Here is a 19282-nt window from a genome sequence, read left to right on the forward strand (position 1 = left end):
TTTGGTGTCTCTGATAGCCTTGCAAAGTATTTATATTAAATATAAATAGTGGTTTAACAGGGATGAGATTTTTTTAAGAAGTGTTGCTGTAAGAGAATAATGGTTGCAATCTTCCAGTTCTGGAAGAGTTTAGAAGAATGACAGGCAGGAGAACAATTGGGCGAAAGTCCAAAATTCAGAATCTTGATGCTGGGACAAACTTTAGCAATTATGTTATTTGACCTTGAAAAACAAGTTGATCTTCCTGTCTGCAGGTGTCATGAAGCGAATCAGCATTTGTGACGCAGTGGTCGTGTCCCTACCCTAAACTGAGAGGCCCAGGTTCAAGTCCCACCTGCTTCAGAAGTGTGTAATAAAATCTCCGAACATGTTGATTGGAAAAATAGGTAAGCATCTCATTCAAAAGCACAACTTGCTGGAATTGTGTGTTTGTTCCCAATTAAGTCCTCCCAATCGAAAAATTGGGACTTTCAGATTCTTCTAACTGCATTTAAAAAGTGTGTAACTGGCAAGCTTGATTTCTTTCTGAACTTTGGATTCAGAATGTGCTATGTTCTCCTTATTGTTAAATGGTTTGAATTATGTGAATGTTTGTGTTTAGGTGGACAAATGCAGCAGAGGGAAGGAGACTGGTTGAGGCTACAGGGCAGTGTGGCAGACAGGAGTAGGGTGGGTATGGCTCCAGGGCAGGTTGGAGTGAAAGGAGCACACAGGATTAGGGTGGCTGTGGCTACAGTGTAGGGCGGACTGAATGAGGCACAGGTTGGGGCTGTGGCTACAGCTACAGGAAAGGATGGAGCAAAAATTGCACAGGACAGGAAGGCTCAATGGGGCAAGGAAGGACAATGGCGAGGCAAGAATATGAAGCAGATATCACAGCATGTTTCTGTCTGTCCTGGTTTATTTGGGGTGTTGGTTGACAAGCGTGAATCACAGTGATCCAGGTGCTGAGGGTGTGATCTGTTGGTATTATGTGTCAGAAGTGCATTCGCAGTGGGTGCAAGTTAAAGGGTTATAGGTTAGGATTGTAAGGATCCAAGGGGTGGGAGGTCACCAAAAGTGAGGCTATAGGTGATATTAAGAATGAAAGAGACCAAGGCCAAGTGGGGTGTTGGGATCTCGATAGGTAGGGGCTTGAGAAAGTGTAGAAAGACAATAACAACGAGGAATGAGATCCATGGAAATGGAGGAGAGTTCAAGGGTAACAGGGGAGACAGAAATCACAAGACAGTGTGGGTGAAAGTTAATATTTGGGGACATTTGTGGGTGGCAAGGGGAGGTTCAAATATATTGGACAAAAATCTAAAAGAACTGCAGATGCTAGAAATCTGAAACAAAAGCAGAAATTGCTGGAAAATCTCAGCAGGTCTGGCAGAATCTGTGGAGAGAAATCAGAATTAACATTTCAGGTTTCAGGCGGCACGGTGGCTCAGTGGTTAGTACTGCTGCCTCACAGCACCAGGGACCTGGGTTCGATTCCACCCTTGGGCAACTGTCTGTGTGGGGTTTGCACATTCTCCCCGTGTCTGCGTGGGTTTCCTTTGGGTGCTCCGGTTTCCTCCCACAGCCCAAAGATGTGCAGGCTAGGTGAATTGGCCATGCTAAATTGCCTATAGTGTTCTGGAATGTAGAGCTTAGGGGGATGTGTCGGTGTGGACCTCTTGGGCTGAAGGGCCTGTTTCCACACTGTAGGGATTCTGTGAACTTAAAGGTCTGTTGACCCTTCTGCAGAACTGATGGTAGCTAGCAAAAAGATCTTTATACAGAAGATGGCATTGGTGGGGGGGTTAAATGTTGGTTGGAGATAGAGTCCAAAGAGAGAGAAGAACAGTTGGACAGACAAAGGAGAGGTTAAAGATCAGTTTGGAGAAATGAAAAGCTGCTAATGGGTACATTAGTGCCTGACAACGGGTAGTGTGTGGTAACACCTTGTGTAATGACAAAGCCTGGTATGTGGGGGTGGGGGAAAGCAGGAAGGGTGCTCAAGCCCCAAAATTGTTGAACTCGATATTTATCATGTCCCCAAGGCTGCAGGATTCCCAAGCAGAAAATGAGGTGCTGTTCTTCCAGCATGCACTAAATTTCAGCAGAACGCTGTAGCAAGCTTGAGACAGAGATGTTGGCCAGAGAATACAGGTAATGTGGTGAAGTGGCAAGCAACTGGAAGCTCAGAGTCATTTTTGCGGACAGAACATAGGTGTTCTGCGATGCCATCACTCAGTCTGCGCTTCACTTCCCCAATGTAGAGGAGACCACTTTGGGAGCAGCAAATACAATAGATTAGATTGACTGAAGCACTCTTCACCTGGAAGGTGTTTGGGACGTTGAATAGTGAAGAGGGAAGTAAATGGGCAGGTGTTAGAGGTTCTGCGATTGCAGAGGAAGGTGCCACGAGGGTGTGGTGACGTATTGGGAGTTAAGGAGAAGTGCACCAGGGTGTCCTGGAAGGAACAGTTCTTGTGGAAGGCTGACAAGGGAGGGAAGGGAAATATATTTCTGACAGTGGCATGCTGTTGGAGGTGGTGGAACTGGTAGCTAATGATCCTCTGGCTGTGGATAGTGGTGGAACAGTAGGTGAGGACAAGGGGGACCCTATCACTCATGTGGGAGGGAAGAGAAGGTGTTAAGGTTGAAGTGCGTGAGATAGGTCAGGCCGGCTGAGGGCCCTGTCAACCATGGGGCTGGGGAATCCTCAGTTGAGGAAGAAGGTGGACATTTTGGAGGCCCCCTTGTCGAAGTTGGCATCATCAGTATAGATGTGATGGTGACAGAGGAACTGGAGAATGGAATAGAGTCTTCACAGGAAGCAGAATGTGAAGATGTATAGTCAAGGTTATTGTGGGAGTCATTTGGTTTGTAGTGGATTTTGGTTGCCTATCCCCAGAAATGGAAATAGAGATGTCGAGGAAGGAAAGGGAGGAGTCAGAGAAGGAACTCGTAAAGGTAAGAGCAGGAAATTGGAAGAGAAATGAATAAACATTTCCAATTCTGGGCGAGAGACGGATATAATAGAGAAAGAATTATGGGTGGGGCCAGAGAAGGACTGGAACAAGGAATGTTCCACATATTCAACAAAGAGACAGGCTTAACTGGGGCCCGTGGCCACCCCTTTGACCTGAAGGAAGTGAATGGAGTTAAAAGCGAAAATGTTCAGGGTGAGAATGAGCTTGGCCAGGCGGAGGAGAGTCTTAGTGGATGGGGACAGTTCAAGCCTTTTTTCCAGAAAGAAAAGGAGAACCCTAAGACCATCCTGATGGGGAACGGATATATAATGAAATTGCATGTCCATGGTGAAGAGGAGGCAGCTGGAGCCCACAAAAAATATATTGGTCTTCACAGAAAACATTAAATAACCATATTCTCCCAAGGAAGTCATAGTCACAGGTGCTGTGAAAAGGAAACACCCAACGTGGGAGGAAGTTATTTTTTGATGGGCCGAATTGATGTTTGGATGTTTTGGCTGGAGGACCATACTAAACTGAGTTTCATTCCCAATGAACCAGCATTGCTCTAGAACTCATTGGATCACATTCCAAATAGTTAGAGAGAGCCAGGCAAACAGGGCAGTGATATTTGCCACAGATACAAGTTCTTACAAATTTTACACATATTGTTATCAGGCTATCCTGAGACTTTTGAACAAGAAGGGATCCACTCTCTTAATGTGCAGCTAATATGTGGTCACACCAAACAAATACTACAGATTTTCGCCCGTTATCCAGGGAGCTCTCACAACCCTGACATTCTAGAGCACCTTCTCTAGATAAAAAGAACAACATTAGGATAGTTGACGATGTAAGACAATGAAAGTTGTGCTGATGGAAGACCAACATTGTACTGTTGTATGAGCCCTTAAGGATATTTCAGACACAACGACCAATAGGTTATAAATGAATTTACCCAGTATCCCACAATATCAGAACAGTCAAATCACTACAGACACAAGTTGGTACTGATGCAAACTGACACAACTTCATTAAAGAACAAGTAACAGTAAGACTTTAATACCAGGGGTGGCTAATGTGGTGCCATTATTTAAGAAAGGTGAAAAGGAAAAGCCAGGGAACTGTAGACCAGTGAGCTTGACATCAGTGGTGGGTAAATTGTTGGAGGGGATTCTGAGGGACAGGATCTACATGTATTTGGAAAGGCAAGGACTGATTAGGGATAGTCAACTTGGTTATGTGCGTGGGAAATTGTGTCTCACTAACTTCTTTGAGTTTTTTGAAGAAGTGACAAAGACGACTGATGAAGGCAGAGCAGTGGACATTGTCTATATTGACTTCTGCAAGGCATTCGACAAGATTCTGCATGGTAGACTGGTTCAGAGATAGTAGGAACTGAAGATGCTGGAGAATCTGAGATACCAAGGTGTAGAGCTGGATGAACACAGCAGGCCAAGCAGCATCAGAGGAGCAGGAAGGCTGACGTTTCGGGCCTAGACCCTTCTTCAGAAATGGGGGAGGGGAAGGAGGTTCTGAAATAAATAGGGAAAGAGGGGGAGGTGGATAGAAGATGGATAGAGGAGAAGATAGGTGGAGAGGAGACAGACAGGTCAAAGAGGCGGGGATGGAGCCAGTAAAGGTGAGTGTAGGTGGGGAGTTAGGGAGGAGATAGGTCAGTCCAGGGAGGACGGACAGGTCAAGGAGATTTTGAAGCTTGTGAAGTCCACATTGATACCATTGGGCTGCAGGGTTCCCAAGCAGAATATGAGGTGCTGTTCCTGCAACCTGACACAAGCTTCAAAATCTCTCCTCCTCCTACCGCATCCCAAAACCAGCCCAGCTTGTCCCCGCCTCCCTAACCTGTCCTTCCTCCCACCTATCCCCTCCTCCCACCTCAAGCCCCACCCCCATCTCCTACCTACTAGCCTCATCCCGCCCCCTTGACCTGTCCGTCCTCCCTGGACTGACCTATCTCCTCCCTAACTCCCCCCCTACACTCACCTTTACTGGCTCCATCCCCGCCTCTTTGACCTGTCTGTCTCCTCTCCACCTATCTTCTCCTCTATCCATCTTCTATCTGCCTCCCCCCTCTCCCTATTTATTTCAGAACCTCCTTCCCCTCCCCCATTTCTGAAGAAGGGTCTAGGCCCGAAACATCAGCCTTTCTGCTCCTCTGTTGCTGCTTGGCCTGCTGTGTTCATCCAGCTCTACACCTTGGTATCTATGATAGGCTGGTTAGCAAAGTTAGATCACATGGAATCTCGGAACAGCTAGCCATTTGGATACAAAATTGACTTGAAGGTCGGAAAAAGAGGGTGGTGGTAGATGGTTGTTTTTCGGACTGTACGCCTGTGACCAGTGGTGTGCTGCAACGATTGGTGCTGGATTCACTGATTTTGTTATTTGTGTAAATGATTTGTATGTGAATATAGGAGGAATAGTTAGTAAATTTGCAGATGAAACCAAAATTGGTGGTATAGTGGACAATGAAGAAGGTTATCTCAGAGTACAACGGAACCTTGATCAGATGGGCTGATGGGCTGAGGAGTGGCAGATGGAGTTTAATTGAGATAAATGTGAAGTGTTGCATTTTACCTCAGCAAATCAAGAAGGATTTATACAGTGAGTGTTAGGATCCAGCGGAGTAGTGCCAAACAAAGAGACCTTGGGGTGCAGGTTCATTGTTCTTTGAAGGTGAAATAACAGGTAGACAGGGTAATGAAGAAGGCGTTTGGTACACTTGCCTTTATTGGTCAGTGCATTGAGTATAGGAGTTAGGGATGTCATGTTGCTGCTGTACAGGACATTGCTTAGGCGACTTTTGAAATACTGAGTGCAATTCTGGTCTCCCTACTACAAGAAAGATGATGTTAAACTTGAAAGGATGTAGAAAAGGTTTACAAGGATTTTGCTGCGTGTGGAAGGTTTGAGCTATAGGGAGAGGCTGAATAGGCTGGAGCTATTTTCCCTGGAACATTGGAGGCTGAGGCATAACCTTATAGAGGTACATAAAATCATGAGGGGCATGGATAGGGTGAATAGCCAAGGACTTTTTCCCAATGTAGGGGAGTCCAAAACTAGAGGGCATAGGCTTAAGGTGAGAGGGGAAAGATAAAAAAAGGGACCTGAGGGGCAACCTTTTCTCAAAGAGGGTGGTACATGTGTGGAATGAGCTGCCAAAGGAAGTGGTGTAGGCTGGTACAATTACAGCATTTAAAAGGCATTTGGATGGGTACATGACTAGGAAGGGTTTGGAGGGATATGGGCCCAATGCTGGCAAACAGGACTAGACTAATTTAGGATATCTGGTCAGTATGGACAAGTTGGACCAAAGGGTCTGTTTTCGTGCTATTCAACTCTATGACTCTATAACAATACTATTCCTAATCTTGCCTGATCCTCTTAGTTGTTACAATACTTCCCAGAATCTCTTGTAACTTTAATCAAGTTTGCGAAGTGTTGTTCTCTTTCAGTGTCACTCTCAATGGTCAGTTGGTTTTTGCCTTTGCTTGCCAGTCACTTCCTCTTCATCTCCAGAAGGTCTAAGATTGATATGAAAGTAAGTCCTGTTTTTAAACATTGTTGGATGGTTTTCTGGAACTTTCTATCGCTCTGAACAATCAAGGAGACTTACTTAATGGTTTGAAACAGTGTCAATTGTTTGGGTGGCTTGCTTATATTTGTTTCTTTGTGTAGCAGGGCCTGGGTGTCTTTTTATCTGAAAATATGCATTCCTGCTTTCCATAAAATCCCTACAATGTGGAAACAGGCCCTTCGGCCCAACAAGTCCACAGTGACCCTCAGAGCATCCCACCCAGGCCCATTCACCAAACCCACCTAATTTACACATCCCTGAACACTATGGGCAATCAACCTAGCCTGCACATCTTTGGACTATGGGAGGAAACCGGAGCACCCGGAGGAAACCCATGCAGACAAGGGGAGACCGTGCAAACTCCACACAGGCATTTGCCCGAGGGGGAATTGAACCTGTGCTCCTGGCGCTGTGAGGCTGCAGTGCTAACCACTGAGCCATCATGCTGCTTTGTTTAGTTGATATTTTGTGGGGATTTGTCTGTATAGGATAACTGATGATGATGCGTGTCAATGAATATGGAGCTGGAAAAGCACAGTAGGTCAGACAACATCCGAGGATCAGGAAAGTTAGTGTTTCGGGTCGAAACCCTTTGTCAGTAGGGCTGGGAAGGGTGGGGGGAGCCCAGAAATACATGGTGGGGTGTGACTGTGGGGAGGTTAGGTAGATAGAGATAGGTGGATGCTTCAGAATGTGGTTGAAGAACTTCAGGGTAGAGGAGACAACCAGGGTGTTGCAGTGGGAGAGAGACTCACTGAGCTCTCTTCAGAGGGAGGAGGAAATCTTCTTCAAGGTGGGCGTCAGGAAAGTCAACGTTTCAGGTCAAAATAATGCCATTAGCACCTGGCTGCTGTGTTTGCACTGTGTCTGGTTTCTGGGTTTGCAATTTGCAGAGCTTTACTTTGCCACCATTCCCTATACCCAGTATCCCTTTGGCCAAGTTGGCAATCCACTTGTGCTTTAGCAGCCATGAGGGTGATGGGAGAAGATGTTCCAATCTTTCCCTTCAGCCAACCTTGTCACCTGGCAGTGCATTGAGACTATAGTAAACATATATACAGTATAAATCAAGAGGTATTAACAGTAGTGTAGACTACAGACATTGAATACCTTTCCCACCCAAATGCAGTTTCTTGGAATTTCCTATGTACAAGTTGGCTGCTGCACTTTGTACATTGTACAACAGTGATTCCAATGTGAAGTCATTTATTGCCTATAAAGCATTCTGAGATGATTTGTGTGAAAGGCACTGCATGAATGTAAATCTTTCTTCCTTAAAGCACATGCATTATGTATGGATGTGGGAAAGAGATGATGACCTACGGCCTATAAGGATAGTGGAAGCAGAGATGATCAATGATTTGGAAAGGAAATTAGATTGACACTTGAGTCTGAAGGGCTGTGGAGATAGCGTGGGGAACTAGACCTGATTGTATTATTCTTTAGGACATGATTGGCTAAATGCTCTTTCTGTGCTGTAATTTCTCTGTAGCTATGGTACGCTTAATTGTGGCAAATAGTATTGATACATTTAAAGGCCAAATTGATACAAGAGGGAAAAGGGACTGAAAGATATGTTGACAGGGTGGGATGATTGAAGTGGGGAGGAGGTTTGCTCGAGACATAAACATTTCCGTAAGCTAATTCAGTTGAATGGCCCGTTTCTGAGCAGTACATTTCATGTGAATTCTTTGTTATGCAAAATACGTTTTAATAATGCAAATAATTATTTTTAAAAGCTTTTACGAAGGATGAACATATTTACTTGCTCTCAAAAAAATTTCTGAGATAGTCGGTTGCAAATAATTATAAATTGTTTCAATATCTTTAAAGGTGTAGAATGGTTTGTCTCCAGTCACATGATATACTGTTATTTATTGCATTGTAATTTCACTCCCGTACTTGTTTCTGATTATGATGTGCTGCGCTACAACAGATCTACACTTTTTTTTGCACATATTTATGAAAGGTGGAATGGCGCCTAGAATAACAGAACTGGTTAACAAACTTGATTACAAAAGATTTGTCCAATGGTTTTGTTTAGTATTTCCGCTTCAAAGGAAAGAGCATTTGCCCTTCTCCTTGTATTTATGGCTTCCTTCGTCTTCACAAATCTGGGTGCTTAAATTAATTCAACTAAACTGATTATAATTGATAAAATATTTGAAGGTCTGTTAATATGAATATCATAATAATTATCGCGTGGAAAGTTTCCCTGGGAATGTTACGTTTTCCGCACCGTTAGGCGTCACTATTGATCCTTCTTTGTTTATGGAGCGTGCATTATGTTCGATCTATATAACTTTTAAATGTAGCCTTTTCTCGAAAAATATCATTCACATGACTATAAATCCGAGTAACCTTAGTTGCATAACATACATATTCTGAAAATCGCTAGCATATGACCGAATTAAATCGATGGAGCACAAAGTAAAACATTTTTATCACCAATAAGTATTCGAACATTTTTCCATATATCAATGGGTACAATACAAATGATTTTTTACTTAAATGGCGAACATCACTCAATCTTTCCCTAATCTATAAAAATGCTCACCGATGGAGAACTTATTTTTCCTATCTAAGCCTCCTGCAGAACAAGAAGGCGGAACGATACATTTTGGGCGGGGCGTGGCGGTTTTATATCTAGATTTAACGATAGTCGTATGGGTGAAGAGATCGTGCGCTGGGCGGTGATGCGGCTTCGTTGAATGATGTTCCATAGCCGTTAGTCGGCTCGTGCTAAAACTCAGTATATTGAGGAAACGTGTGTGGTGATATTTGAAATGCCGTTAGAAATGTTGGCATTTGTTTCTGAAACCTCAGACTTCAATCTTCCCTCTAATTTTAATCTATTCCTTTAAAACAAAAGGCAGACGATTATTCGGCGTCGATGGGAAATGAGTGTTCGTTTTTTTCTAATATCGAGTTTTGTGTTAATTTATCAAGAGGGAAGATGATTGTGGTCTGAGAGCTTTCCATAGGAATTCGAGTCTGCTGCGGGAAGAAGGCGGTTTTCCGAAAGTGATGTAGGCGCTGTAATTAAAATCAAAATTTTGTGCTGAAAATGAACTTGGTGACGTCTCGGTCGCATTGCAAATGATCAAGATTTAAGCACCTCGACTTACTATGGATACTTCGAGATTGAATTTCACTTCCATTTAGGATGCTGAAAGTGGGAATACGGCTCCTGGCAACAACGGTGGATTTTACAGTTTAAGATAAACCTTTGATTTTTAGTTTTCTTGAAAATGGAGACTGATTTTACAACGCTTCTTGAGCAGTTTATGTCTGATCCTTTGGTAACTTGGGTAAGCACTTTTTGACTTTTTTTCAGATCTCTTAAATCAGTAATTGCAGCCGAAAGTGGCAGTTACAAGTAGTAAATATGTTTACACTGACAATATTTTCTTTTAAAAAATATGCTAATCTCCACTCCTTTAGGTGAAGACTTTCGGGGCGTTAGCTCCAGCAAATGGAGGAGCACTTTTGGAATACATGGAGTTGGTTGACGGCATCTTTCTCAGTAACATCATGGTTCAAATGTAAGTATGCTTATTGTAAGAGTCGTCTTGCGGGGAAAAATTAAACGTTTTTGCATTTCTTTTGTATTTTTAAAATGCATATGAGATTTTGAAAGACTTACACATCCAATTGCCCTGGATCCTCTCGATGAGACCGATATTCCGTCGAGAATTGGTGAATTACCTTTCAGTGGAAAGATATCCCCTAAGGGCCAAGATCTAGTTTTGCTTTTTTTTGTACTGTTTCCATGCCTCCCATTCGCATTCTCTGATTTCGAATAGTATGTATACAGGTAACAAAATCGGATCAAGCTGCCGCAGCATTTTATCGAGCTCACAAATAGGATTAATAATAACGCTAAGATTCTGGGATTTTCTTTAATGGAAACTAACCCTTTCCCCAGCCTACGGCTTATTTATTTGCAATATACTATAAATATAAACACTTTCTGGTCCCCTGAATCTACTTGTAGTGTGACTGATGTTATTTGCAGTATACAGATGGACTTCACAGAATTTTTAAGCTTTTTCACGTTCAAAGTTTTTCAGTTGACTGTGACGCACTAATTTGGTGCATTTTATCAGAAAATAAGGGTAGATTGGGAATTTTTAAATGGGGATGAGCATTTATTTTATGTGCCTACTTAACTGTAGAGGTTAGACTCATGCCGTATTATTGGGGAGATGATGGCCTAGTGATATTTATAGCTAGGTTATTAATCTCGAGACCCAAGTAATATCTTGGGGACCTGGGTTCGAATTTCACAATGGCAGATATTGGAATTTGAATTCAGTACCTGGAGATAAGAGTTTAATGCTGGCCATGAATTCATTGTCGACTGTGAGGAAAAACCCTTCTGGTCCACTAATGTGCTTAAGGGAAGGAAACTACCATTCTTAGCTGGTCTGGCCAACATGTGATTCCAGACCCACAGCAATGTGGGTTGGCCCCTAACTGCCCTCTGGGTAATTTAGTGATGGGCAATAAAATGCTGGTCCAGCCGGTGATGTCCACAACCTGTGACTGAATATATTAAAAAATCATATGGTGATTGCAAGTGACGTTAAATCCTTTTTTTTAAAAAAAAATTCACCCAAAAGTTGGTAAGAACGTACAATTTCTTTCAAGGCAGTTGAAACAGGCTCTGAATTATTTTAAAAATGAATTAGAATTGATTGAAAGATAGTAATTTATTCTATTGAATAATTCAGCAGAACCTTGGGCAACTTTTTCACACCGGGAGTGGCTTGTATGTGGAATGAACTGCCAGAGGAAGTGGTAGCTGCAGGTACATTTACAACATTTTAAAAGACTTTTGGATAGATACCTGATTAGGAAAAGTTTGGAGAGATTTGCCAAACACAGGCAAGTGGGACTTGAGTGGCATAGTGGCTCAGTGGTTAGCACCACTGCTTCACCGCACCAGGGACCCGGGTTTGATTCCACCCTCGAGCGACTGTCTGTGTAGAGTTTACACGTTCTCCCCATGTCTGCGTGGGTTTCCTCTGGTTTCCTCCCACAGTCCAGAGATGTGCAGATTAGATGTAGTGTCCAGGGATGTTTAGGTGGATTTTATGGGGAAATACAGGGGTAGGAGAATGAGTCGGGATGGGATGCTCTTCGGAGGGGCAGTGTGGACTTGTTGGGCTGAATGGCCTGTTTCCACACTGTAGGGATTCTATGATTCCAGTTTAGTTTGGGAGACTTGGTTGGCATGCACCGAAGGTTGACCGAGAGGTCTGTTTCCATGCTTTGTCACTCTGTGACAGAGAATAGTTAAAACGTGGGACTTGTTAACACATGGAGTGGTTCAATGTATAGAATGGATGCATTTAAGGGAGGTTGCAGAGGTACACAAGAAAGGATCGGGCAATATGCCAATAATTCTAAACAATGTGGAGATCAATCAGGAATGGGGATTAAATGAGTAACTTAGAACTACACTTGATGTATCAAAAGGTGTGTCTATATTCTGTAGCATAATTTTGTAAGATATTGCTAGTTTGAAAGAATGACTAACTGACTTTGAAGATTCATGGTTCTACAATTTTATGACTGAATAGTTGGTAACATTGAAGTTAGCATGGTTAATTTTCATGTAAACTTTTTAATGTATTTGGTGAAACTGTGCCTTGGACCACCACAACGTGAGATAATATATTTTTACTTCTGAATTATGTTGATTGATCAGAAGAATTTTGGATTTGTGTTGTATTTCCCTGCTGAGAAAGGGAAATGTTTGATTATAATTGAAAGATCACACAGGAGTCACCCAAAGATGGTGGAAGCAAATAATCAGGTCTGTTGGAATTAGAGGTGTGTAGGCTATTCTGGCACACTGGTAGTGTCTCTATCTCTGAACCAGAAGGCAAGGGTTCAAGTCCACCTCCTCCAGTAGTGTATGATGCCTCTGAACAAATTGATTTAGAAAATACCTGGAATTAAAACTGTGACCTGCCTTTTTTTAAAAGCAAAATGCAAAGATACTTGGATGGGGTGATTTTGCAAATTTAAATTGAGAACATTTTAATTATCTTGCGTATCTTGGCTGATTACTTTTGGATTTGACAAGTGTTACGGGATGTGTTTGTCATACAGAACAATAGCTTGTTGATTTAACGGTAAAGTTGTTGACAGTAGAAATGCCAGCAAGAAGGCAGAAACCATTCGGTGATGCAAATTTCATTTTCTGCGTAGTGGGGTTTTCAATTTACATATATTGAAAATTTAAGAATAAATAATTAAATGTTTTTTGTCTTTTTCTTAAAACGTTAACAAATTACTTTTAAAAAGTTACCAAACTTGGTGGGCAAACACAATATGGCATTCTTCAGAATCTAAATCTATTGTATGTCAAACTAATTTTCTGAAATTATAGGGGCTCATAAGATTTTCATATTTGTTTGACAAAAGTTAATGTTGCCCATTTAAAAGCTTTGCTGTTTCCATCAGGGGTATTGCTAGCTGTATGTGCATTTTAATTCTTCTTTCCTTTTGGGGTCAATTACACAAAAAACATAATATGCGAAACAGATTTATTTTTGTTCTGCTTGCCTATCAGTTGGTCATGAGGTAGCTCCTTTTTCATAAATCTGAAGTTTCATTCCAGACCAGAGTACATAAAAATAAGCTGGCATTCCTGTGCAAAGGTGTGATGCAAAATAACATTTGCTCATTCATTCTCAACTCCACTTTAATTCTTTGCCTCATCCGTGAGTTTTCTGGTATAGCTCTGCTCAGTCTTAATGTTTTACTACTTTGAACAGTCATGCTAAGTCAGTGGTATTCCAATTTAAAAATAAATTTAGTGGCTAAAGCTATATCCTCCACACCCTATTTGTAATTCTACATGAAATGCTTCATTGAATGTCACATATGGCATACAAAACTTGCTGTTTGGTGCACCAGCAACTAATGGTTCAAATCCAGTCATTGACAGATGGTCAGATATTTGTTGGTCGATTCAAGTCTAGTTTTAAGCTCTGCTGCAGCTTCCATTATGTTATCAAATTTCAGATCCAGTGAGTTCTGGTCAATGTGTCATTGATTCCTAATGGTTAACTGTATGAAATCATTACTTTTTGTGTGGGGAAACAGCTAAAGTGAGGTCCATCACTGTTTTTCCTTTTTTTAAATCAAAATATTCAGTTGTATTTCTTCTGGAGAAGGGCTGCACAACTAGTTTCCTGTAGTTCAAATGAAATTGATGTCAGTTGTCATAAGTAGGTTACTCAAAAATGCAAATAGCTGTAGGTCATTCTTTGCACTGTGCTGCCTATTGACTTTGTAGGGAATTGGCCTATTTCACTTGGCATCTTGTCAGTGAAGCATTCTAATTTTCTACTTTACAAAGAAATCCATTCATCTGTAGTATGCTTACTGTCCTGGAAAGCATCTGCACACTGACAAGAGTTAGCTTTCAGCACTACTGGGAAAATGTTTAATTTTTTTCTTCCCTGTGAAATCTCATTTACAAACGTGATCCGAGTCCAGGAGAAAGCTTTGGGGTGGAGAGACAGCTTCAGAGAGGGAGCAGGTGGTGAGGATGAAGAAGTTGCAAGGAAGCTGGGGAACTGATCAAGACTTGGTTGCAGGGGACTTCTGGGGTAATGGAGACAGACAAGCTTTTTGGGGGCTGGTTCGCAGGGGAGCGTTTTGGTGGGGGTGCTGGGAGAAAGAAGAGGACGAGGAGAGATAGTGGATATGTCTTTTTGTGGAGGGGAAAGAAGAAAAGATGCTGCATGTGTGGGAGTCACTGGGATAGCTGGAGGAGCAGAGGAAGCTCTCAGAAGTGAGGGGTGAAGCAAGAGTGAGGTTGTAAGATGGGGACACAGGGAGCTGAATAAGAGGGGAGGTTGTAAATGATAAAGTTTCCAAAAGGAATACTTGGAGTTAACTCCTGACTTGTGCCTTGTGGTTGACATGGTGGACAGACTTTGGGGAGTCTGAAGGTAAGTTACATGATATAACGTTTACAGCTTTTGACCAACTCTTGCAGCTATGGTATTTATATGGTTCGTCAATAGTAGCCCTCAGGATGTTGGTTAGCGGTGGCTTCAGTGACTGGTAATACCTTCTTGAATGTCGAGTTGGTTAGCTTTTCTGTTGCAGATGGTCATTGCCTTGCTGTTGTGGCATATATCTATCATTTGCCAAATACATCCAAACCTTGATGTAGACCAAGTCTTGCTGCGTATGGGTACAGAATGCTTTAATATCTATGGCTTGTAAATGGTGCTGAAATTTGCGCAGTCAGCAGCAAATATCTCCACTTCTGATTATGATGGAAGGAAGACCCATGGCATTGTTTCAGGATGTCCTCGGAAGTAATCTGCTGGGAACAACAACACCATCTCCGACTCCACCAAGAGGCGTTCTGTGTCCGTGTCTATGTCCCCGATGGCCTTAGTGGAACCCAGATACTTTAATCACATGTGATGTTAGAGCCTAGGCTGATGGCCATTTATCACCGAGGAAAGTGTCCTTTTTGTAGACTGGGCAAACTGGGCACTTTTCCACTTTCAGGTAGATGCCAATGTTGCAGCAGTAGTGCAACAGCTTCGCTAAGAAGGTGTCAGGTTCTGGATCACAAGTTTTCAGTACCATTGATGGAATGTTTTCAGGGGCTATAAAACCTTTGCAGTATCCAGTCCTTCAAGTGTTTCTTTATCACATGGAGTGAATTTGGAGACTAGGAACTGTGAAGCTGGGAACCTCTGTCAGCAAGATGGCTCTCCATTTGGCACCAATGTCTGAAAGTACTCACAAATGTGTCAACCTTGTCATTTTCTACTGATGTTCTGGGCACCCCCATTCATAAAGATGATCTTTTGTTTAATTGTCCACCACCAAAAGTGGCTACGTTGCAGTGATTAGATCTGATCTGTTGGTGGTTTGATCACATGGGATTTGGGATGAGCTTGTCAAGACAATTTCATATCCAATTGGCATTAGGAGATGAGGAGGTGCTGGAGGGTTGTTTTTTGGACTGGAGGCCTGTGACCAGCGGTGTTCCACAAGGATCAGTGCTAGGTCCACTTTTGTAATTTACGTGCATGATTTGGGTTAGTATGTAGGAAGCATGGTTAGTAAGTTTGTGGATGACACCAAAATTGATGGTATGGTGGACAACAAAGATGATTATGAAGAGATCAGTTGGGTCAATGGGCAGAGGAGTGGCAGATGAAGTTTAATTTAGATAAATGTGAGGTATTGCATTTTGGTAAAACAAACCAGGGCAGGACTTGTACGATTAATGGTAGGGCCCTGGGTAGTATTGTAGAACAAAGACCCAGTGGTTCAAGTACATAATTCTTTGACATTTTCATCACAGGTAGACCGGGAAGTCAAGAATGCATTTAGCATGCTTTCCTTCATTGCTCAGACTGCTAAGTAAACAAGTTGGGATGTCATGTTGAGGTTGTACAGGATGTTGGTGTGGCCACTTCTGGAGTACTGCGTGCAGTTCTGGTCACCCTGCTAAAGGAAGGATATTATTAAATTGGAGAGGGTTGAGAAGATTTACCAGAATGTTTCCAGTAATGGAGAGTTTGAGCTATAAGGAGAGGCTGGGACAATTTTCACTGGAGCGTAGGAAGTTGAGAGGTGACCTTTTATAGAAGTGTAGAAAATTATGAGGGGCATTGATAAGGTGAATAGCAAATGTCTTTTCCCTGAAGTGGGGGAGTTCAAAACTAGGAGGCACTTTTATTTAAGGTGAGAGGAGAAAGATTTAAAATGACCTGAGGATCAACTTTTATTTTAAGAGGATGGTTCATGTGTGGAATAGATTGCCAGAGGAAATGGTCGATGCAGGTATAGTTGCAATGTTTAAAAGACATTTGGTTAGGAACATGAATAGGGAAAGTTTAGAGGGAGATGGGCCAAATGCAGGCAAGTGGAACTAGTTTAGTTTGGGAACATCGTCTGCAGGAACTAGTTGTACTGAAAAGTCTGTTGCCATGCTGAATGACTGCGACACTATAACATAGCCTTCACTAGTGCATGCTGCTTCAGCTGTTAGCATGCTTGTAGTCCTGTGTTGTAGCTTCAGTAGATTGATACCTTAGTTTTAGGTATTGGAGCTACTCTTGCTCTCTGCTCCTGGATTCTTTCATCCCCTGGCTTAACAACTGAAATCACTGCAGATGCTGGAAATCAGAAACAAAAAAAAGATATTGCTCAAAGCTCAGCAGGTCTGGCAGCATCTGTGGAGAGAAATCAGTTAATATTTCAGGTCCAGTGACCCTTCTTCAGAAGCGATGGTAGCTAGGAAAAAGTTTGTAGCTTAAGTGATGCCAGGTAAAAGTCCTAGCTACTATTTAGTATTTAACTCACTGCCACATCTCTTCCAAGCATGTCCACCTTCAAGTTCTGCTCCTCTCTGACAGGATTTCTGTTTCAATCTTTTTTTCTTGTCCATAGTCATTAATGTCACTGTTGCTCCTGGTGTTTTGACAAGGTATTTGCTAAAACTCATTTTCATAGCCACAATACATTCCTCAGTGACTGCTTCTGGCTCAGACTCGTGCCACGTGGATCCAACTCGAGTTTCATCCCTTGTGTTTTGAATCCACCCAGGATCAGAGGTATCTCCGTGATGTTCAACATTCCACAGATAGCACTGCTTCACGCTGGCTCAAAGCTGCAGTACCCCCCAGTTCCACTTAAATCATCTGGCTCATTTGATGTGCTAACAAAAAACTTGATTTTTCTTTTTTCCTTTTTTAGGCATCAAGGATCACCAAGATGCAACAACTTAAAGATACCCATGGCTCGCTGGAATCCTCCTCCCCACTCCTTCCCTCTGATTCCATCACCTGTCTCAACCTCACCTCTTGTGTATTTACTACCTCTTCCTCTGACTTTCAGCTCTGTGATGCTGAATGCTCCATACTCAAAGGTCTGTTTTTTATCCCTCTTCATCTCGACCTTAATGAAATTCCAGCAGGATGTGACGTTGAACTCTTCTTCCGTCACCTTTGCCTTCGTGCCTTTTTTTTTTGGTTTGGACGAGTCCTCTCCCTGCCTCACCGACCCCTTCTCACACACTCTCGACCTGGACCCCTCCCTCTGGCTTTTTACTGCACTCGACCTTTTCATTGAGAACTGTCGACGTGGCATTGGCCACCTCAATTACTCTACTCTGCCCACCTTCCCCATTCCAACCTATCTCCCTGTGAACTGACTGCACTCTGTGTGCCCTCAAATCCAACCCTGAGTTTATAATTAAGCCTGCTGACAAGGGTAGTGCTGTTGTTGTCTGCAGACTGACCTCTACATTGGAGAGGCTGAACACCAGCTCACGCCTTCTCCTGTCTCCCTGGACCGTGACCCCTCCCATAGAATATCTAGCCGTTGTGTCCGTTATGGTCACAAACCTCCTCTGGTGTGACATGCACGTATATATGCACGTGCACACATCCCATGGGTCTCTAGGTGCATAGTCCCCCAACCCCGTACAGTTCACTTCTACCTGCTTCCCAAAATCCATAAATGAAACTGTCCACGTGGACCCATTGTTTCTGCCTGCTCCTGTTCCACAGAACACATCTCTTCCTACCTTGACTCAATTTATTTTTCTCCCCTTGTCTGATCTCTTCCCATTTACACCTGCAAGTCCTCTCACACTTAACGTTAGTTTCATAACTTCCAGTTTGCGAGCTCCAGCTGCCTGCTCTTTACCATTGACATGCAATCCCTTTAGACATCTATCCCCCATCAGGATGGTTTTGAGGCTGTCCACTTCTTCCTAGAGGGGAAATAAAGAGCTGAACCAACCCCATCTACGACATTCCTCCTCCACCTGGCCAAGCCTGTCTTTGCCTTGAACAACAACTCTTTTAACGAGATAACAAGGTGTAGAGCTGAATGAATACAGCAGGCCAAGCAGCATCGGAGGAGCAGGAAGGCTGACGTTTCGGGCCTGGACCCTTCTTCAGAAATGGGGGAGGGGAAGGGGGATCTGAAATAAATAGGGAGAGAGGGGGAGGCGGATAGAAGATGGATAGAGGAGAAGATAGGTGGAGAGGAGACAGACAGGTCAAAGAGGCGGGGATGGAGGCAGTAAAGGTGAGTGTAGGTGGGGAGTTAGGGAGGGGATAGGTCAGTCCAGGGAGGGGGGATAGGTCAGTCCAGGGAGGACGGACAGGTCAAGGGGGTGGGATGAGGTTAGTAGGTAGGAGATTGGGGGTGGGGCTTGAGGTGGGAGCAGGGGATAGGTGGGAGGAAGGACAGGTTAGGGAGGCAGGGACGAGCTAGGCTGGTTTTGGGATGCGGTAGAGGGAGGGGAGATTTTGAAGTTTGTGAAGTCCACATTGATACTATTGGGCTGCAGGGTTCCCAAGCGGAATATGAGTTGCTGTTCCTGCAACCTTCGGGTAGCATCGTTGTGGCACTGCAGGAGGCCCAGGATGGACATGTCGTTTGAGGAATGGGAGGGGGAGTTGAAATGGTTCGCGACTGGGAGGCGCAGTTGTTTAGCGCAAACCGATTGTAGGTGTTCTGCAAAGCGGTCCCCAAGCCTCTGCTTGGTTTCCCCAATGTAGAGGAGGCCACAACGGGAACAGCAGATGCAGTATGCCACTTTAGCAGCTGTGCAGGTGAACATCTGCTTGATGTGGAAAGTCTTCTTGGGGCCTGGGATGGGGGTGAGTGGGGAGGTGTAGGGGCAGGTGTAGCACTTTCTGCAGTTGCAGGGAAAAGTGCCAGGTGAGGT

At 43.3% G+C, this 19282-nt stretch overlaps 1 protein-coding gene across 6 annotated transcripts in view; it reads left to right on the forward strand.

Annotated features, from left to right (window-relative positions):
- Positions 1–9222: 9222 nt before the first annotated feature.
- The window catches only part of ccdc88ab (coiled-coil domain containing 88Ab), a 342694-nt gene continuing 332634 nt past the window's right edge, over positions 9223–19282 (forward strand). For all 6 annotated transcript variants that reach the window (XM_048601173.1, XM_048601174.1, XM_048601175.1 and 3 more), the window contains exons 1-2: positions 9223–9851; positions 9985–10085. In XM_048601173.1, coding sequence (XP_048457130.1) covers positions 9792–9851; positions 9985–10085 — 161 coding nt within the window. In that variant the 5' untranslated portion in view covers positions 9223–9791. The remainder of the gene's footprint in view (positions 9852–9984; positions 10086–19282) is intronic.

The sequence above is a fragment of the Rhincodon typus genome, chromosome 9, assembly GCF_021869965.1.
Source record: "Rhincodon typus isolate 14 chromosome 9, sRhiTyp1.1, whole genome shotgun sequence".
Lineage (NCBI taxonomy): Eukaryota > Metazoa > Chordata > Chondrichthyes > Orectolobiformes > Rhincodontidae > Rhincodon > Rhincodon typus.